At 40.3% G+C, this 21,393-nt stretch overlaps 2 protein-coding genes across 3 annotated transcripts in view; one reads left to right on the top strand and one right to left on the bottom strand.

Annotated features, from left to right (window-relative positions):
• Positions 1 to 558: 558 nt before the first annotated feature.
• On the bottom strand, positions 559 to 17,747 carry HMGCR (3-hydroxy-3-methylglutaryl-CoA reductase). 2 transcript variants are annotated; one of them, XM_061369563.1, is made up of 20 exons: positions 17,587 to 17,747; positions 13,956 to 14,151; positions 13,460 to 13,571; positions 12,842 to 12,929; positions 12,664 to 12,748; positions 11,859 to 11,964; positions 10,445 to 10,551; positions 9,908 to 10,024; positions 9,086 to 9,237; positions 8,001 to 8,248; positions 7,693 to 7,865; positions 7,137 to 7,331; positions 5,794 to 5,952; positions 5,499 to 5,656; positions 4,330 to 4,435; positions 3,190 to 3,360; positions 1,855 to 1,995; positions 1,583 to 1,741; positions 1,125 to 1,279; positions 559 to 978 (listed from the first exon to the last, which is right to left on the bottom strand). In XM_061369563.1, exons 1-20 carry the CDS (start codon positions 17,712 to 17,714, stop codon positions 924 to 926), a joined length of 2,811 nt encoding a protein of 936 aa, XP_061225547.1. In that variant the 5' UTR covers positions 17,715 to 17,747; the 3' UTR covers positions 559 to 923. The 2 variants fall into 2 exon arrangements, with proteins under 2 accessions (XP_061225547.1, XP_061225548.1); XM_061369564.1 differs by lacking the exon at positions 17,587 to 17,747 and adding an exon at positions 17,055 to 17,078.
• Positions 17,748 to 18,507: 760 nt separating this feature from the next.
• ANKRD31 (ankyrin repeat domain 31) overlaps positions 18,508 to 21,393 on the top strand; it is a 67,059-nt gene continuing 64,173 nt past the window's right edge. The window contains exons 1-2 of the mRNA XM_061369548.1: positions 18,508 to 19,807; positions 20,634 to 20,689. Of these exons, the coding sequence (XP_061225532.1) occupies positions 19,617 to 19,807; positions 20,634 to 20,689 (247 nt within the window). The 5' untranslated portion in view covers positions 18,508 to 19,616. The remainder of the gene's footprint in view (positions 19,808 to 20,633; positions 20,690 to 21,393) is intronic.

Here is a 21,393-nt window from a genome sequence, read left to right as displayed (position 1 = left end):
ATAATAATTAGGAGCATACACACACACACTGTACCTTAAGAGACTTCCTTTAAAAGAAATGTAAACATCTGTTCGTGACTCCTGTTATCTGAATGCACCCCTATCAAAAGGAGTTTGAGAAACTGCATTTGCTTCAACACACACCCAACACTTAAGTTTCTGGAGTTACCAGTTTCAAAATCTATTTCTTCCGTCCACCCAAAATAACAAAACAGTTGGATACACTGTTTTTCTCTACTTCAGTACCAATTATATTTTAAAGTTCAGAACTTTATAAGTCACAAGTTTTCCATAGGGTAATCACCTAAACTGCGGATTTGAAACACTGAATTCTGCTTAGCTGAAGCAGCAGCAAATTCAGTAGTACGTATATGGGGGTTTCTATAAAAATACAACAATTCAATAAAAATTTATTGTAGCATAAACCTAAGTTTTACATGTGAACAAAACTGGGATTTCATGGGAAGTGATCACTTTAGAAACAATGCTTTTCTAACCAGAACGTAAGGATGGCAACAACCTGCACACCCAAGCCAAGTGTAGACCAAACTATACCCGTTAATGTACAATGTACATTATACCACTTTTCAGTAGTCACCAGGCACTCACAAATTAAAATAACCTCAGCCAGTAAAAACATAAGACTGCCCCTTTATAAAATGATGTGTAAGATCAAGAATTCCAAAGCCATGATCAAGACATCTGACAGGACTTCCTTTATGAAGTCTTCTCTAACCACTGAAGAAAGTCAAAGGCGTAAGTAGTGTCACCCAAGTCCGTTGATCTCTCACTTCATCTTACACAGACATTATTATGTTAAAGGTGATTTGCATTTTAAACTTCACAGATTTTGGTTGGTTTTTTATCCCCATACATCTGGTCAGCTGCTAGGGCAACTCTTCATTTCAAAGCTTTTTTAGTATTCAGGCTGCCTTCTTACTGCAGGCTCCTTGAAGATCTTGTAGATTTATTTTTGACCTAATAAAAAAATAAGGCAATTACATTAGATAGTTAAAATGCTCCACTGCTATTACACATTTCTATTATTCACTTAATTATTATTGAATCTTGTGTACTTGGAAGAAGGGCAAACCAGCAAAGACAAGAATTTTTCTGTTTCTTACCTGTTGTGGATCATGTGGCTCCTGACAAGGTGCCCAGCTGCAAGAGCTGCCATCAGTGATAACTCCCCTGCCATCACTGTGGCACAAACAATTTTAGCGAGCTGACGAGCGTTTTCACCAGGGTTATCTTGGCTTGCACCCTGAACACCTAACATCTGGGGAGAAAAATATGCAATATTATGCCATGAAATCTAAGTCAACTTAAGCTAAATTTAGTACTAAAGTCTTTGCAAATTATCTCATCAGCTAGCTTGAAATAACTTTAATACTAAATATCTTAAGCTTTAGAAGCTCAATACATGAAAACAGTTTATTAGATAATTCTAAAATTTTAATGTCAAATCCTCCAAGTTTCAAAATAATAATGTTTTCCCACAACATCACTCAGACACAATGTGAAACATGTGAGCAAGATTTGACTGAAATAGCTAAGTTGCTTTAAACTTTCCGATTTATACCTGCAAACAGGCTTGCTGTGGGAGCAAGTTGGTGCCTCCGCCAACAGTTCCTATTTCAATAGAAGGCATTGTGCAGCTGATGTACAGGTCTTCGTTGGTGGAACCAGTTCTCTCCATCAGAGTGATGCAATTAGAGCTGCCCACATTCTGTGCAGCGTCCTTCAGATCAGGAAGGAGATGTAAACCAAAATGAAAACACGCAGTTAACTAAGCATTTGGATAAGATTTACTATGAAAGAAAACCTAAGTTAATCAGAGTAAAATAAACCTACCTGACCACAGGCAATGTAGATAGCTGTTACAATGTTTGCTGCATGTGCATTGTAGCCACCTATGCTACCAGCCATTGCAGAACCCACCAAATTCTTGTTGATATTAACTTCAACTATATCATCTGTAGTTGTCTTCAATACCTAGACAAAGTGGTACATTTTTAGTCCACCATTCCTTAGGCAGGAGTAGAAATGCATTATTTACAATTAGTAAGCCCTTGCCCCTTGTTTACTTCAAAATGGAATTCAACTCAGTCCTTGTCCTAGATACCTGCTTCTATTTTTGCTCTCAAGGAGTTCTTTCAAATGCAGACTGCATTGTCCAAGTAACAATGGAAAGGGCAGTTCAAAGGGTTTGGACTTGCACAGGCCTTTAAAAGCTCACACACTCTAGGAATGCTGTGTGCACCTCTATACTCCGCACTTACAAATCACAGAACTGAAAAAGGTCTAGAGATAAGTATGTTCAGAGACACATTGGAACAGTTTTTTTACTCATTCTTCAACAGCAACAAGGAGGTAGTTCTTACACCAGATATAGCTGCACTGTGGAATAGTTTACGTAGTTTTGCAAAAAGGAACTGGACAAATTACTGGGGAAAACAAACAAAAAACCCATTAAATTTGAAACCACAAATTCAGAAAATCTTGAACAAGTTGATGGAATACTATTCTGAGTACAGTGCAGCAAATTCTTCCCTGGCTATTGTCCCTCTTGGCCAGTGCTGGCCACCAGGTAACGGGCAACCTATTTGGTCTGATGCACACAGCCAGTAATCTGAGCTCAAGTGGAAGTGAACCTAAGATAGTGCTTATGATGCAGGACAAGTTTGCCAGAGGCTAGAAATGGCACTGTTTTATAAAGATTACCCTTCGGCATGCAAGACACTAAGGCAGCTTTGGAATAATGTGAAGCACCTGATTATCTGTTTTCATTGTAGTAGAGACATATAAACCTTAACAAGAATGCCAGGTTTGTGTGGGAGACAGCAGTGAAATGATCAAAAACATGGGGTTTAATGGCAGGCAAAGCCCTCTGTATAAAGATCTGAAAAACTGGCAATTTTTTTTTCAAAAGTAAGAAGTTAAAATCCTAATGCATTCAACTTTATCATTATGTATATGTATGTTATATATATGCACCTTATGTCAGAATGGACAATGAAAGAAAAAACACTTATTGTCTCAGGAAAAATCAGCAGTACCTGAAAATACATGAGGAATCATTCGCACCTGGAAAACAACTTATAGTTAATATTTATGATCCAAGGCAGGTATCAGTTTTGTAAAACGAATACATTTTTATTAAACAAGTAAAAGAAAGCGAACACTTACTTCTCTAACAACCTTGGCTGGAATGACTGCTTCACAGACAACAGACTTCCCTCTTCCTTCTATCCAGTTTATAGCAGCAGGTTTTTTGTCCGTACAATAGTTACCACTAATAGCTATAACTTGGAGATCAGGAAACTCTTCATTCAACCTTACAAGTGCTTTTTCAGTACCCTGTTAAAAGAGAAACAGATAAAAGGCAACAATATCATTACAGTTGCAAAACAAGCTACTCAAGGACAGTGGGGCAGCAAAATCAGATTAAGTCTAATCAAAACATCAGTTACAGTTGGAGAAATGAACATAGTTTCAGGAAGGAACCTGGACCCAGAGAAGAAAAATCCAATTATCACTATATTTTTTTTTAACTACTTTGAGAATTATATAGGGAATAACTGTTTTTCCCTGTGCATATGGACTCTCTGGATGCATTCTAGGTGCACGGTCATGTGTTTACCATGCTGAAGATACAATATGAACTAAGACAAAGACTATGGGCATGAAACAAATGCATTTTGCATGTAGTGGAAAGAGCTTCTCTACACTAGAAAATCAGAGGGAAGGTCTGCTATATTTGGTCCCTGTGTGTGATCAGATTCATTTATTACATAATTGAAGTTCTGACAGACTTAAATTTAACATAGAATAGGCAAAGAGTATCAATCTCAAGCAGCACAAAGCATCCCAACAATCCATGGGTCATGTCTCAAGTTCTTCCACATTTGCATAAAAACAAAAAAAACCCCAAACCCTAGAGGACATCTCTCCACTGCCATTCACCAGATACCTAAACCTTTATTTACAAGGAAGTGATAAACACCACTTAGCAGCAACAGATTAATTACTGTGGGATACAATCTTTGCCCTAAAGCAACAGAGCAACCAGCTTCATTTATGAAGAATACTTTCTCTAAATAATAATAAAAACCCCATAAAATATGAAGTTACTTTTTCATCATTCTCATCCTATTCTTGTTTATACTTGACAAGGTTGAACACTTCTACTATTTTACAGCACTGGGAACACCGCTATGTCTTATCTTTCTGTCTTCACACGCCAAGTAGTCACAGATTGGTAAGCTACAACTTATTTATTCTTGAAAGGCACATTTACTAAAGAGACTTCAGGGGACTGGTCCTTACTTTTGAAATCATATTCATTCCCATTGCATCCCCTGTTCCAGACTGAAAACGGATATAAAGGTTACGACCAGCCAAACTGATGAGAAGTTTTTGTAGGCGGGCAAACCTGCAAGAAAATGAAGTATTACTTAACAGTCCTCAAGGGAAAAGATTAAATTAGTTTTAAGTGGAAAAAGTAATAGTAAATCATTGCGGATAGCACTGCTAACAACACTGTGTTCCTCCTCCCTCATAGGAGGAACAGGAAAAAGCCTTCAGCTACCATGCTCACAGTCCTCTCAAATAAATATTTTAAAAATATTCACTGCAAAAGTGTTTGCTTCCTTTTTATGTTTTCTATCCCTGAACCTCATGAAATAAAATATCCTCAAGTGCTGATGTAAAGTTATTTCACTTCCATTCCTTAAAGCATCTGACTACCAGGTATAAACTAAAAACGAGGCCTTAGGAAATTCTTACATCAGTTTTACAGCAAGGCAAAATGCATGCTATCTTCAACTACAGTACAAGCTCCACAGGTGAAACAAAAACTGGGAAATACTGCATTTATTAACAGCATGACTTGATTCTGGCCAAAATACGCATATGAACTTGGATGACACTTGTAACATCCATAAGAAGGAAATCTGACAAGGAAATCTCTCTATGAGCATGTAATCATAAATCTCAGAAAAAAACTGTAGGGCTTGAAACAGACTTGTTCTTAATACTGATTTACATTTTTCTGCATTTCAGTTCTAGCATTAGTTTATCCTGTATTCTCTGGAACCTCACAAATCAATTCTTAACATTACTAACATCATCTGAAAGGCTAGATTCCAAACTTTGAATTACTTTTTGCATAATACTACTAGAAATTCAAATAAGCTTTTATGTTTATTTTTAAATGCTTAAATAAAATAATTTATTTTGTGATGCAAACGACTGTTGCCAAGATACAGTTGTATACCACTTATCATTGGAAAATGTTCACTACTAGCCGTGGTCCATACCCAGAGTGACTTTTATTCTCACAGACTCACATTACATGGGATAGCCAAAATAAAGATCTAATTTCCTGTATTGCAGTATGCCAAAAAAAAACAAAACAAAACAAACCCCCCAAAAACAGTTAGGAGCCACAGAAGTCTTATGTCAGGAAAAAAGTCTGGAACAGCTATTGTACTTGCCTACTTGTGCTGTCAAAAGCTTCCTTCATTATTTTAAAGCCTTCAGGGCTTTCAAGCCAGACTTTCAGTTCTGCAGCCTGGCAAGCACTGGGCAGCCTTACAACAGGTCCTCGAGTCATCCCATCTGCCAGAATGCGGCTACGTGCTCCTCCACCAAGCTAAAAATCAAAGCAGAAGGGAAACAGAGATTACTGACAGTGAATTTTAGTTTTTAGGAAGCCAGAAACATGCCTTATATCACCCCAAATATATTTTATAATACATGAAGTTTTCAAGCTGGTCAAGCGATACTTACACATATTGCTCTGCACCCTCTGTTAGTGCTTGCTACAAGACAACCTTCTGTTGTTGCCATTGGCACCTGAAACTCTTTGTTATCCAGAAACAGTGGTCCTGCTACGCCTACAGGAATAGGCATATATCCAATCACATTTTCACAGCAAGCTCCCATTACCTTACAAAAAGAATACAAAAGGTATCACTAAGATTTCACTACAGTGGTATGGTGCAGCATATTACATGCAATGCCTGTGGTATCTTAGCAAAAACCCACAACCCTATCCATAAAGCAACCAATTCCCACCTCAAAAACTGAATAGCACAGCTATCAACAGCTAATACTGTTCAAGTCTAGTACTTCATGGATGTGTTGAATTTTACTAAGTTTTAAACACTACTGAAAGACTCTCATACTGTTAAATGACTTTTAAACACACTCCCATTTTAACTTGAGCCCCAGGCAGTATTACCGTTAGCTGAACTCAGGCTCAGTATTAGTGGAATTCTGCATTTCTGAGATAAGGCAGCTGCACGCTTCAGTCAGATATACTTTTGAGTAAGTTTCTGAGTGAGGAAAACTCACCCACCACCTCCCTTGGTTTAAAAAAATGAAGAACAGTAAAAGGTAGTGCCTTACGTATGCCTTCTTTATCTTCTATATCAGTTTTCACCAAGCTCATTTTTTAATTTATGTACATAGAACCATAGAATAGTTAGGGTTGGAAAGGACCTTAAGATCATCAAGTTCCAACCGCCCCTGCCATGGGCAGGGACACCTCACAATAAACCATCTCACCCAAGGCTCTGTCCAACCTGGCCTTGAACACTGCCAGTGATGGAGCATACACAACTTCCCTGGGCAACTCATTTCAGTCCCTCACCACCCTTACAGTAAAGAACTTCCTCCTTAAACCCAGTCTAAACTTCCCCTGTTTAAGTTCTAACCCATTATCCCTTGTCCTGTCACTATAGTCCCTCATGAAGAGTCCATCCCCAGCATCTCTATAGGCCCCCTTCAGATACTGGAAGGCTGCTATGAGGTCTCCATGCAGCCTTCTCTTCTCCAGGCTGAACAGCCCCAACTTTCTCAGCCTGTCTTCACATGGGAGGTGCTCCAGTCCCCTGATCATCCTTGTGGACCTCCTCTGGACTTGTTTCAACAGTTCCATGTCCTTTTTATGTTGAGGACACCAGAATTGCACACAATACTCCAAGTGAGGTCTCACGAGAGCAGAATAAAGGGGCAGAATCACCTCCTTTGACCTGCTGGTCACACTCCTTCTGATGCAGCCAAGCATCTATCTCATCTATTTGGAAAGTGGTTTTAGAGTGAATTTTGCTTGTCTGCCTTTTACTTACCAAAGAATAATTATAATTCCTATACGGAAGATACTGCAAAGATGAAGGTTCGGGGAGTTTCTTAGATAACATCTGTCTACGAATGGACACACCTCGCTCCTGAGTTTCCATCAGGGTTTCCAGTTTGTATGCAGGAATATGCTTAGCATTAACTAAACTGATGACCTCAGCATCAGTAAGGAATTTTGCTCCTTTCTGGAAACATGAAGGGAGAAAGAAAGAACAGTTTCCTTTGGTAAAAATCCTTTTAGGTATTTCCAAATGAAAACAAGTAACAAGTTTACATTGATGTTATCAGAGTACATCTAAAAGAACCAATTGCCAATATCAGGTTTTACAGTAGGGCAGGGTATGATCAAGAACTTTTTACCCAGTCACCCACTTGCACATGTAAATGATGAAGCTTCAATGACTTGGTACATCATGAATGATGAACCTGCTCTCTGAACTACCCTGCCCTAACTGGCTGGAGGAGAAGTGTCTTATGAAAGCGTTTTGTATTGTTGCAATACCTCACCTGAGTTATTAAAAACCCACAACCTTTATTTTTCCATACCTCTGCATTTCCAAGTATACTAACACATTCCTCAATAGAACGGGGTTCTTTTGGTAACTCTATTTCTTCCTCTTTTCCATGAAGACATGAAGATGTTTCCACAGGATTGCAACTGCCAACTACAAATGTAGCCTTGTTTGATGACTCTGCTAATACAGGTTTTATGACTTCAGCTGCAAAAAGACAAAATGAACTTTGGTTCACAAAATTCTTAAGTTTTGCTTCCAAATACAACACATAAACACAGATTTCAGTATTTGTTTCAATTACTCAGGAATAGGTTCAGACTTTAAAATGCTAAAAATTACCGTTTCCTTTTTTGGGAACTAAAGCTTCTTCTAATGTGTTAGATTTCTGATTGTTTTTCAGAAGTCCAGATTGTTGCTTCCTGCAACAATTCTCTGGGACCTTTTTCTGGACCATAACTGGAGATGTTATGGGATTCTTCAGCGAGAGTGTGGATTCAGTCTCTGCTTGCTCAAAGAAGATGTATTTGACAGCAAGGAGCAGGGCTAATCCAAGCGTGATTACTTGTTCAATATTCATACTGGCCATTCTGAAACAGACAAAAAATACAAAGACAAACAAAAAGTAAATACATGGTACATACAATTTGTAGTTTATAAACAGCATTCTGACATCCCTTTGCTTTAGAAAGGGCAAGAGTTTCATCATAATTTATACTGTTACAGGAATCCTAGTGAAAAGGCATCTTCTACCAGGACATTCAAATACGCAAGGTTAGGGCAGACAAATCATTCTGTGCATCATTAACAACCTCAGAATTTTAAGATGTCATTAAACAGTTACTAAGTCTTAGCTAAAAAGCAATTCCAATAACAGAAAGGACTGTAAGATACTCACTAACAGCCTTTCTCCCAATGATAAAGTAGAGTTTCAATCATCATCCTCTACCAAGAATGACCACTTATGATCCAAGCTGAACTGCTACGAGGTCAGACAATTCTGAACTTTCAGAAGTAAGACAGAACCACCAGTGCTGCTAACTGCAGCTGAGCTGAAGGAAAAGCAGTGTAACACAGCTTCTGTGCTTTTTCCACTTGTGTAGAAAAGCTCCACATAAACTATTACCCTAGTGCAGTCACAAAATTTATTTTCCAGTGTGCTCTGAAAGGTGTCAGTGCTAGTGGGAAAAGGCAGCATTTTGATGCATACAGGACAACTGGCTCCTGATCATTCCTTGATTAATCCCAGGAGATTGGACAAACAACATAATATTGAAATATTTCTTACGAAATGTCACTTACGGTTCCAAGAAATCCTGGATCTTAGTTTACAAGTGTAAAGTACTTGTAAAGTAAGTTTATAAAGCTTAGCAGCTGGAGAATACAGCTTAATGAAGGAAACAGAGCTCTTCTGAGAAGTCACCTACCGAGAAAGGTAGAACTGCCATAATGAAACATTAGGTTCAATTCTCTTTGGTGCATTCTCATCCAATTCCACTGAATCTTCTACAGTACTGTTTTGAGCAGCTGGTTCTGCTATCCAGCGACTGTGCGCATGAACAAGAACCAAACCCAGCGACTGTAGTAAAAACATAAAACAAGTATTAATTTTTCAAGAGTAACTAGGTATCTGACACACTAAGATTAAACATTCTCCAGTTTTTGTTCAGTTGGTTTTGTGGGAGGGTTTTCTGTGTGTTTTCCATTCCTCAAAAGTCTAAAGCTAAAGGCTGATTTTCCACACCTCTCATCCAACACCCATTCTGACCTATCACAGTAACACTCAGCTTTGAACCTGTCCCTCCACATCCTTTCAGTTGCTCAACAAGCAAGGGAAGCTGAGGGTACTGTAGAGGTTAGAATCACAGAACCATTTGGGTTGTAAGGAACCTCTGGAGATCCATCTAGTCCAACCCCTCTGCCAAGGCAGGGCCACCTACAGCAGGTTACACAGGAATGTATCCAGGTAGGTTTTGAATGTCTAGACTCCACAACCCCTCCAGGCAGTCTGTTTCAGTGCTCTGCCACCCTCAGTGTAATAAGGAGGGAATTAGTACACATGAAATGTGTACACAGAGATGGCATATGCAGGAAGACTTTAGGTGTACATACAGGGGGTGTTATTAAATTACCATGGTAAACTAGACTAATGGGATGCAGAAGACAAGTCTACAGAAAGCAAAAGCTTGATTCCTTGCACTAAGACACCTTACTGACTGTGTAACCACAGGTGAAAAAGAGCCACAAACCATAATCATTTTGACCCTCTGTGTTACAGGATTTGGTTTATTTTCTTCTTCTTCCAGAACACGAGCAAAATGGCTAAGCTGCCATATAGGACGCCCTTCACGACTCTCTCTCGAAAGCTGCAAAAATAACAAAATTTAAAATAGGTCATATTTAGCACATACTAGAAGAACCAGCAAGCAAGCTTTGACATTGTTTTTATTTGATCATTAACAAATTATAAACAAGGAGTTAACCTACAGTCTACTGTTCAGCCTATGTTAGGCTGTAAATTAAGAAAAACCCTGCACAACCAATAGTTTACGATATAATTAATTTACTCTGCTTTATGTCAAAATTCACCACTGAGTGTAACTCATTTACAGTGGCATTAACAAGTTACCATTATCAGCTGGGCCACCATAACTCTTTTTGTGCATTCCCTGTTTGCTCTGAAAAGATAACCATGCTGGTGTGTGATTTCATGGAGAAATGTAAAGCCTACAGGAAGCAGAAGGTCTTGAATATTAAGCTCAATCTTGTCTTGACACTGGTCCTACCTCCAATACCAAGGACACGCAAGCTGGAAAGAAGGTCATGAAGACAAAGTAGTTGGCAAGGACAGACATACAGCCAAAGCAGCACATAATTTCAAGTTGTCGTACACCTACATTAAAAAAAAAAAAAGACATTTCTTACATTTGTATATGCAACAAGCTTTCTGTATACTCCAAGTGTTGCAGAAGTACGGAAGAAACCATTAAACTGACACTGCAAATTACAGGGTGAGCTACCTAGATTCATGAAAAACGAGCATATTAAGCCTTAGCATTGTGCATTAGCTTATGTATTTATGTATGCACTGTATGTATTTATGGTTTAGTATTTACAGAAAACTTTTAAAGTCTAAGTACATACAAATAATTACAGTTCAAGATTTTAAAGCTTCACATTGAAAGCTTGAAACTCCTCAGTTATCTAAGCAAAGAACAGTTAGCTGTCATTATGTATCAAAATCCCTTCTGAAGGTAGTAAAAAACACTTTATACCTCACCTACTCTTCAAAAGTGTGGTATTCAGAAAAGTCAGGCTGCATTATAGAACTTCCTTAGTAAAGATGAAAGAGCTAACAGTATAAATAATAATAATAATAATTTAAAAAAAAACAAAAACAAAAAACCAACTATATGCTACACCAAAAAAAGGGGTTTTTTTCCTAGATGTAAGCAGGACAGCAGCTTATTAAGACACAATACCCTTAAAAGGTCCAAACCAGTTTGAAAAGCAAGTGCACTGAAAGATGCCTTTAAGATGTGCGAGAGAGCTTAAACACCCACCTTACCCTCAAGAAAAATCCCCAAGCAACAGACAAAAAAAACCAAAATTGTAAACAAAAACCTTCTTTAGTCATAACTATGGCACTTTGATTGATTTTACAAAGAAATCAGTTATTTACACTTGCAAATCCTTCATTTATTACATTTAACTGTTCTCTTTTTAAGGAAATTCAACTGCTACTGCTCACAGAACTCATGAAGATCAGAAGATTGGAAGGGAAAAAAAACAAAACCAAACCCAACCGCTTAAAAGATTGGTTATTTAGTTTTGCCTGGTGTAATTTTTAGAAATGCTCCATTTTTGCAAAAACATGAAATAGGTGTACATGTGCTGGAAGTGTAACTCGTTTTTAAGAATGCCCAAGAGAAAACATCAGCAAGTCTTTTAAGATGTTACAGGAAGCCTCAATTTCATAAAAGCAACTGCAGAGAAGTCCATTCCTATGGTTATCTGTATTTCAAACTTCTCTTCAGCATATTATCCATAAGTGCACGAAACTAGTAATATAGGCTAACCAGGAAGACAAAAAAATAGATTAAATTACTCCACCCCGGTGGGTAACAACCATCATTTGAAACTCTTAATATCCCAGGCCTAGACTGAGATATTGTATCACCCTTAGATTGTATCACTCACCTGACATAGTACCAACACCGATCACAAGACACTCCACAAGTGCATCCAGTGTAAATGTAGGGCCTAAAATTGCCATTCCACGTGAAATATTTTCTCTAACTTCGTCCTAAAAAGATAATTTTCTGTACATTAATGTAAATACAGAAATCAAATTAAGGGAGTACACATAATTAGTACCTGATTAGTAAATTGAGTAGTATCATGGTGATTTAAGTCCTTACAAAACATATACTGGGAACGAACTATGAGAGCATATATTCTTTAACTGCTTTATTTCCTGTAAGTTTGACAGTCTTTATTTATATGAAATGATTTAATTTTTATTAATTTCTCTACCTTTGGTTCACCACTATTCTAAGCTCCTAAAACACTAATGGGCACAGACTTTAATTACAGGACTTCTACACTTTAAGACATAAAAGCCACTTGTGTCATGGTATTTCAAAAGTTCTTGCAACCGCTGCTGCCTATGGTTGTATACCCTAACTTTTATTATTCCATTATTTAACTCTATAGACTTAGCTGACAGGAAGAAGACATAAAAGACTCTAAGTCTTTCCACTGGGGGCAAAGGTATTTTCTCCAGAAGCCAAGCATGGCAAACTCTAGGGGGTCTGTTGCAGCTATTTCATTAGCAGAATCATAGAACGGTTTGCATCTAGCTCCACCCTATCCCCCGCAATGGGATTATGTACCTGTTTGAACATTAAATTCAAGAGCTCCATTGCAAAATAAAAAACCAACCCCAAATCCAGAAAAAACCCAACCAACCAACCAGAAAAAAAAAACAAACAACCCCCCTAACCTGTGAGTTGGAACTGAGTGCAAATTTAGCTAATGCACTTGCTCTTGACAGATCAATCAGAAGCAGGAAGAAGGGTAAAGCTTCACTGAAAAAAGGGAGGCATATGTTAAAATTCAAGGTCTATTGTAGAGGAACAAAAATTCAAGCAAGAAATCAGGAAAAACAATTCATTACTTACTTCAGACCTGTCAGCTCTTTATCCAAGAAGTGAATTACCACTGTACTAAAAACAAAACTTGAGAATATTGTAAAGAGGCCAGCAATACCTTAAAAAAAAAAAAGCAAAAAAAGAGAGAATTGAAAGATTTTGTTTTATATATAAGGAGGGAAATAGAAAATCTATACCTTTAGATCAGTCCTGAAACAAGGAAATGACAATTCTCATCTCTCAGACTGCAGTAATAGCAGGTAAGATACAAACTGAAGTGGGTGCTATTTTTATGCAGACATTTAAATCTAAAATTTGTATTGTATTCAAAGTAAGACTCTAAGAAATAAAAGCCACAATCCTTTTCATTATCAGCAAAACTGAAAACTGGCTTATAAACAGCTCTATATTTTAAGTGTTTCACACAATAACTATTTCAAGAATTAAATTTCCATTGTTCATATAACTACACAAAAATCCTTTAAAAAACTGCACTTTGATACACGCCAAAAATGTATTCTGCTATCAAGCAAGTAACTGAAATAACCCCCTTGTGTATGTAAGTATTTGAACTTGAACATCTGTTACCAGTTTACACCCAAACCCAATTAAAATGCATACAGCAAATACAAAATTCACATACAGTACCCAAAATATATTTTGATCCAAGCTGCCTTAGGTTCTGGAACTGGAAATATATGTAAAGGATTGCTATACAGCGCGTGATTGTCAGGATGATGATGTCACTGCTCAGAACATCCTGTTTGAAATACAAAGCAATTCTGTTAGCTCATAAAGTAGTAACTCCTTGAGTTATAAAAAAAATCCATTGTGAACCTGCACTAAAAAGGAAGTTTCACTGCTGGTATCACTGCTTGTCAGTCTTAAAAATTAAAATATTGCAAACAATATAAATCCTTGCGCAAGAGATACTGTGCAACTGGAAGTTAGATTTAATGAAAACCACCTGTAACACATCACTGCTCACATACAGCTTTAATATCCATAATAGGAAAAGAAGGCAATGAAGAAATTTCTGCATAGCTACATTCCTCCTAATATATCACTATCTGATGTTGTTCTACTGAAACCCCTGGATCTACTGATTGACAGTAAGTACTATAACGTGAATTTAAATCTTTACTTCTTCAAGTTTGGGGCACTCATAATTCCAGCCGCAGATCTTATCATTCCCCGTGAACATCTTCATGGACATCATACAGATGGTGAGAGTCACAGTCCCCACAATGACTTCCCATGGATGGGAGGCCACAAAAAGCCCGTGCATGCGAAAGAGTCTGGACAACATTTTGAAGAGGCTCCTTCTACCCTTAGCAAACCTGCAACAAAAGAGTATTTCATATAAGCAAGTATGGGATTCATGGAAAAAATACAGAGATCTGAAAACTTCTGAAAGTCATCCCTAAGAGCCGAGCCAAACCAAACCAAAACCAAACCTAAATGAACACTCTCCTCCCCCCCACAAATACCCGCAAAACCAGTTTATTAACAGATGAGAAAGAATCTCTACCTTTCAACCTTTCATGTAAAACACATTTATATATAAACCTCTGAAATACAAGATGATCTGCTCCTGCCTTCTCAGTATCTTTTTTTTTTTAATACACATCTACCTTGTTTCTTCAAGGTCCTGCTGATGTCTCTACCACTCACAACATCTCTGTCATACAATTTTGATTCACTTTGGCTCAAACTTCTTGGTTTTACCACCTACATAAGCATTTACTAAATCCTCTTTTTTCCACTCACTCTTCCTATCAAAAATACTAACTTCATTTTAACTACATAAAATTACCAACTAACCACTGTTGGTAATGATCAACTTCAATAGCAGGAATTGTAATTTTATCTCTCTGTGTCTTCTCTATTTTCTGCTCAATACTCTGCAGTGATTCAAGTTAACCACATTCAAAATGGTTCCTTCTTCACCTCAAGCCCCAGTCCTTCTCATATACAGTATTCTGTGACACAGCTCTTTTACCCATAACTAATTCCCAGGTTACTGCTCCATTTCAACATCCCCTTTCAACAGGTAACAAACATTCAACAGTAATTCTCATACCTCTTTCACATAACTGAGAATGAGGATGGTACAACCTTCAGTTACAAAAACTGCATCCTGGTCAATTTGCTCTGTGATGCGCCTTTAGACAAGTTCATCAAAAATGTTTCCTTATGGTTTTTAACACAGGAACAAAATGCCAAAGAATTCTCTCAAATACGTTAGTACTAGGACTTTTCTCATCACACACAATCAACAGCTTATAAAACTCTGTGATGAAAAATAATTATGTAACTATATAATGAAGTTCAAAAGATGCTTGAATAGTAGCCTGGCTAGCAGAAACAATCTGTAATTCACTATTTACATGTACAAACCTAGCACTGATTTCCAATGAGATTTCCATACAGGAATGAGGGCTCGACACACTGACATTTCAAAGCGGATTAAAAATCCTCATCATGCTGCCTTAAAAGTAACAATCCCTCCATCAGGCTTCTGGGAATGGAGTCTTCTTTTTTTTTTTTTGCTTGGACATAAAAAATGAAGTTGTCGTTCAATGGATAAAATAACAGAGGGCAAATCTATCTGCTTAGTGTTTCTGAAGATACCAGAATCATACTGGTTTCCTACTGATCCCAATCTCAATCATGGGAGCACTAACAGCACAGGCCTATTTTTCTCTAACCTCCACAGTGACGGCATAGCAGGACTTTTTAGTTCATGGAACCATTCACTGAGGACTGCTTTCATTGTAAATAGATTTTTTTCCTGACAGAAAGCTTTTATTAAAAAACAAACACAGCATAACCACTCCTTTCAAAGACAACATCATAATTTGTTTTTCCCTGTGCAATATAATCTATGTATGGTTTTGTAAATTTATGTTCTTGCAAAGCTATTCCGAAGTGGCATTGTAGATTTTCTTCAGCAGAACGCAAGTTATCTTTTAATAAGGAAAACTAAAATAAGACATAGCCAGAGGAACATATCTTAGTACCACAGATTTTGAAGCAATGCCAAGAGTAAGAAAGGCATTAGCAATGGCCAATGAAAATACAAATACTTCTGAAGAGCACAGTGTTTCAGGACAAACAGAACTGGTACTTACTACATGACTATATAACACAGTGCCCTACCATTCCTAAAGCTACAACTCTTAAACTCTAACAGTTGGAATTACTACCTTGTCAATGACCAAGTTCTTAGTAGAGCTACAAAGATTTTAAAGTCTTTCTTCAGCTATTATCTTCTACATTTCTAAGCAAAACCAGTAAGTGTGAAATGGCTTTGCATAAATCAATTAGGAAAAGCTGCATTAATCTGATTATGAAAATAATTGCTCATAATACCTATCACTAGGTAACCTTTTATTATTAACTGCTGCTACAAAATATGGGATGCCTCACTGCTGATCTTGGGGTTTAGCGAGTGTCAGTAAACCTCAACCTAGAAAGATTCTTTAAAGCTTTCATGTTTATTTAACCTGCCTGAAGTGCATGGGGTTTTTTACTATACGTTCTAGAAAATACCGATCGAGATTTCATACATTGATCCTGCATTACTGAGAGCTGCAAAATGATCAGCTTATATCTCTAATTCTGTTTAAAATATTTCTATAGTTACACAGACTCATAGCTTGACATTAGCAAGACAATGTTAAATATCAACTTTAACATTAATATAATTTTGTTAAATTTCAAAAGGTGATTCAAAAGGTATGCTTCATAAATCCCTATCCACACACACGGGGAGGACGGGGCGGGGGGGGCCCCCAACGAATGTAACTAGGTATCTTTAAGGTCCTTTCGAATGCAAATAATGCTATGATTCCACAATTTCCTATTTGGCTTTGTTTTCAACCAAAAATTTCCAAGAGACTATAAAGCAAAGCAATCCATTCTGAGAATCAAAACAAAATGGAAGCAAAAAACAACTGCAACTTCTTTAAAAGGTACAAAAACGTAGCCAGAACTTAAAATGCAAATTAGACTGGCTGTATATTTACATGAATAATTTACATAATTTATCTGCCACGTAACTGAATGAAATACCTTCGGTCTGACACACAGTTCTCCCTAACCTCAGAGCAACCATCTGCAACATCTATTAGATCAGCACAAATCTCCCATCTCTCGCTGGCTGATTCAGCAACAGCTACGGCGTTATAAAGGTAGCGAGTGGCAAAAACAGCTGAACGAAAGCCTGCGCAGAGCTCACCTGCACAGCACATGACACCTCACAGACGCAGCGGCTTTTTTTCAGTGAGGGCAATCACCCTTCCGCACGCCCACCACCTGCCCCCCTCTAGCCCCGTGCCGAAGCACAGCTCTGCACTGCGACCGAGGCTCGGTCTGCACGTAAAACGACTTGGTTTTCCCTGCGGCCGCGGAGGCTCCGCGCAACAGCAGCGCTGCGGCAGCCGGTGGCGCGGGAAGCCTTCCGGGGCCCACGCCGCGGGGCCGCACCCTCCGACGTCAAGGAGGCATCGCAACAGCGGCTCTGGCCTCCCTCGCCCGCCACCCGGAGCTGTGACACTGGATGGCCACCGCTCCGGTGTGACACCGGTGACGGCAGCGCCCTGCCCCGTGGTTATCCAGACGGCTGATCCCCAAGTGGCCACCCGGAACCGCGGCCCGTCCCCAGACCACGAGGACCCCTTCCGCTGCCCCGCACCGCGCCTGACCGAAACGCGGCCCTCCTGCCACCCCTGCCGCTGCTCGCTGATCGCTAATCGCTGCTCGCTGCTCACCGCCCCGGCGCCGGCGCCACACCACCGCACCCAGAAACACTGCCCGAGCTTCCCTCACGCCGCGGACTGAGCCTGCTGCTCCTCCCCGAGCAAGGACACCCGGGGCGCGGTACGCCAGCCGCCGCCATCGCCCGATCGCGCAGCCAATGGCGTGCGCCCGGTACGCCCACCCCGTGCCGCGTCACTCCCTGCGTCGCCGGGGCAACGGCCAGGCGAACGCCGCACAGCTCGAGACTCGATCAGGAGTGGGGAACACGCCATCTCGCCACGGGCTGCCCGCCAATGGGCCGCCGCGCTGCCCGCTCCGTGAGCCCTGATTGGGCGGCAGGAGGCGACTCGTTTACATATGGCGATCGACCGACGGCCTTGGCCCAACCCACCCTTCCTCCGGTGCCGCCCGTGGGAGCCCGGCGCGCTGGGCCGCGGTGACGTCCCGCTTGTGGGGAGCGGCGGTGCCCGGCATTCAGAGGAAGACTCCACCTATGCCCGCTGGTCGCTGGCTGCCCAAGGGGCAATACCGGGTTTGGCTCACGAAGTACAGAAGGCCCCCCCCCCCTTACTCTCTTAGTGCACCTAGTTAGGTGTAACGCGCCCTCGGTAACAGCACTACGTTGCTCCCATTCTGCCCGTCCTCTTTGTGCTGCTGTGTCTGAGCTTGCAGCTTAATGTGTTCAAATACAACCCAAAATACAATCCACAATGATTCTGCTGTGGGTGATATACAGCCCAGAGTCTACAAACCCACTTTTTACATGAGCTGTTTCATTAGAAGTATTTTTGGTAGCTTCAGCATTAATGGGATCCTCAAAAAATCTCACATGCCAATGGAAAGGTTTCCTGGGAACTCCACCCAAAGTAGCTGCTGTCAGCTGTCTTTCAATGCATAAATATACTTTTCGTTCTCATCTTCAATGTGACACCTACAAATCCTACTAACTTCCCAGTGTCCATTGTCCCTGCCAGCTTCTCTCTTAACACTCATGTTTTCTTGAGTTCCTCACCTGTATTACCTGAAAAGAGTGAAGTATGATCAGTGATATCTCTGGAGTCATTTGATAATACGCACAGTAATTGCTATAATGGCATGTGGATATGAGTAACTCCAAGCAAAACAGCAACTTGTACACAGCTGCAATAATTACAAGCAATTGATACAAAGTTTAAATATCCTTCAGCATCTTGTGCTGTTTCCCCCACTTTTCCCATAGCAGTAGGTGATGAATATGATTTGGCAAGTACCAAAAGGCCAATTTTATCATCAAGTTCACCAGGAGCAGGAGTCACTATGATGATTTGAAATTTGCACAATTAAACCACATTTTCTACCACCAAACTTTTATGCCTGCAGCTCTTGCAGTGGCCTGTCCACAGCTGGGCTCCACATGGATCCTGGGCGCAGCTGCAGAAGGCAGAGCTGGGGCAGAATCTGCTTGAGGATAAACATTGCTGTGGTTAACAGGTGATTGCCGGGTTATGTATAAGAACGCTACTGCGAATACTGTGACAGTACTGGCAAGATGTAATTTGGTTCTCTCAGATATGTTCCTACTCTTTAACCCAAATCACAGCATCAGCTAGGTTGGAAAAGACCTTTAAGACCTTCAAGCCCAACCACTGCCCACTCACGCTGCTCAGGACAGCAGATGAAGTTAGCTGCTTAAAGTGTGGCCATGGAAGTACAAAAATTAGGAAAAGAGAGCAATTTTCGATGACGTGTATGAGAATGTTGAGCACTTTGTGGCTTTGCTGAAAGATGTGTACAACAGGCCCTGGATCAGAGGCCCAACGCTAGCACGGAGGTGCAAACCCCGCCAAAGGGCTGCCCCAAGCAGTCCAAGGCTGGTCCTGCTGAAGGAGACTCAGAACCAACTCTCATCAGGGAGACGTGCTTTTATCTCCCGCCGCCAGCCCCTCTGCTCCTGCCAGCGCAGTAGGCACCGCTGGTTGCGGCCAGGATCTCCCCTCCAGCTCTGCCTCTCCCGACCCGCGCGCGGTTGGCGGGCTGCAACGCGGGGCTCACGCTGCACAAGATGGAAGCCGCGTCCTCCGCTGAGGGGAGCCGCGCGGCACGCAGGGGCCAGAGACGGCATCCAGGGAGAGCAGCGGGAAGCAGAGCGGGCATGAGCGGCGGCAGCAGCGAGGGCAGCAGCAGCGAGACCATCGTGGAGGCTTCCGTGCCGGAAAGCGATGTGGATGAAGAGGACTTCCTCGGCAGGAGGAGGTAACGCGGTCTTGCTCTGCGCCGCGAGCACCTGTGAGAGTGTGACGGCAGGTATGGCGGCGGACTGAGGGGCCGCTCCCGCGCCGCCGTGAGGAGAAGCGAACTGCTGACCTCCGGCTCCCCCGCGCCGCGCTTCAGCCTGGCAAGGAGCAGCCAGACGCTTGAACCCTCCCTCCTGAGCCTCACAGGAGGCTCTTCTCGAATATGTTATATATTTTGTTTAGGTTTGGTTTTGGTTTGTTTTTTTTTTTTCCTCTGTTTTTTATGCCCCTAGTCACCGCAGTTCTCAGCTCTGCAAATGGCCCTGTGCATTTTCCACAACACATCTTGTGGGTCTCCGAGTTTGTAACCTCCAAACCTCCCAGCTAACATTTTAGTTAGCAGACATGAAATGTGTCAGAACCCAACTTAGAGAAAATAAAAACCACATTACTGAATACGTTTGCTAGTGATGTTAACTTCTCCACAACTTTAACTTGATACCATTTTCATGACATTATCTCTTATATCGTCTTAAGAGTTGAAGTTACCAACTGCCTACACTTCGTGCGTCCTCTTGACCCAGTATTGCTTGGAAATCCGTAAAGCAGTGATGCGCCTCCCTACCGCAGGTTTTCTGTGCAGAGTGTCAGGTGTATCTTCACAGGCTGGGGGTTCTTTACTGTTGGTGTTAGCTTGAGAGATGCACTCAGCCAGTATGCTGTTAGCAGTGTCCCCAGGGGAGGCCAAGATGATGCCCTTGGTTGCCTCAACTCTCCTTGGAGTTTATAGGAGTGAAAAGCAGAGCATGCAACTGTTTAATGGCCTTTTATTTTATTTTGCAAAGATTGCCTTTTCTTAGTGAGGATGTGCATTTAAAAGCAGAAACAAGAATTCATAAAGGTAAGACAGGTTCTTCTTTCAGCCTGTGTTGTTTTTCCAATGAATTGCTGCTGTGGGTGTTGCCCAAGTCCATGTTACTTCAACATAAGCATTACATGGAGTTCATTTTTATGAACTGTACGTGCTCCCTAATTATATCCATGGATTTAGCTCTCATTCTAGAAGAACGTTCAGCACATTTTCAATATATGAAAAATAGGCTTGCTCTTAATTTCTCAATTTTTCATAGGTACTAGTAACTGAGAATATCTGGCTTGGTAAGTGCTTGAATTGTGTGTAGAGATATCCTTTTTATTTGGGTATGTGTATTGTGTTTGAGCAGAATAAAATAAATGGAATCTAAACATAAAAGGTTTATAAATAGAATCTATACATATAATAGTTGTAGTTACTGTAGTTGCACATAGTATTTTTTTTAAAAAAGCTTTAATATTGTTAATATATCCATTCTCTTTAACACAAACAAATTTGGGTAGGAATATGTAAGTACATTATTTTAAGTCTACTATTAATTTTAACATGAATGTGTGCACACTCATTTAAAGTCTTAAAATTCTCCCTAGTAACTTCCTTAGAGCAGGTTGCATAAGCAATCATGTTGTAATTACATAATAGTTTTAGGGGTACCTCCTCAGCATTTTTATGTAATCCATTTGACTTGTGTCCTGTACATTTTATTGCAGCAATACAGAGACTGTAAGTGG

Source organism: Neopsephotus bourkii, unplaced genomic scaffold, assembly GCF_033783945.1.
Source record: "Neopsephotus bourkii isolate Nb327-2 ecotype Australia unplaced genomic scaffold, CSIRO-AGI_Nbou_v1 NB_1507, whole genome shotgun sequence".
Taxonomy (NCBI): domain Eukaryota; kingdom Metazoa; phylum Chordata; class Aves; order Psittaciformes; family Psittacidae; genus Neopsephotus; species Neopsephotus bourkii.
Note: the sequence above shows the minus strand (reverse complement) of the source record. Positions and strands in the feature narration are given on the sequence as shown.

Excerpts from the sequence above, each read along its gene's own strand:
- HMGCR (XM_061369563.1), bottom strand. The coding sequence starts at position 17,714 with ATGGCGGCGGCTGGCGTACCGCGCCCCGGGTGTCCTTGCTCGGGGAGG. Across the intron at positions 12,749-12,841 it reads AAAGAGCTGACAGGTCTGAA|TGAAGCTTTACCCTTCTTCC; the intron begins GTAAGTAATGAA and ends CCCTTTTTTCAG. Across the intron at positions 1,742-1,854 it reads TCTACATTGCCTGTGGTCAG|GACGCTGCACAGAATGTGGG; the intron begins GTAGGTTTATTT and ends CCTGATCTGAAG.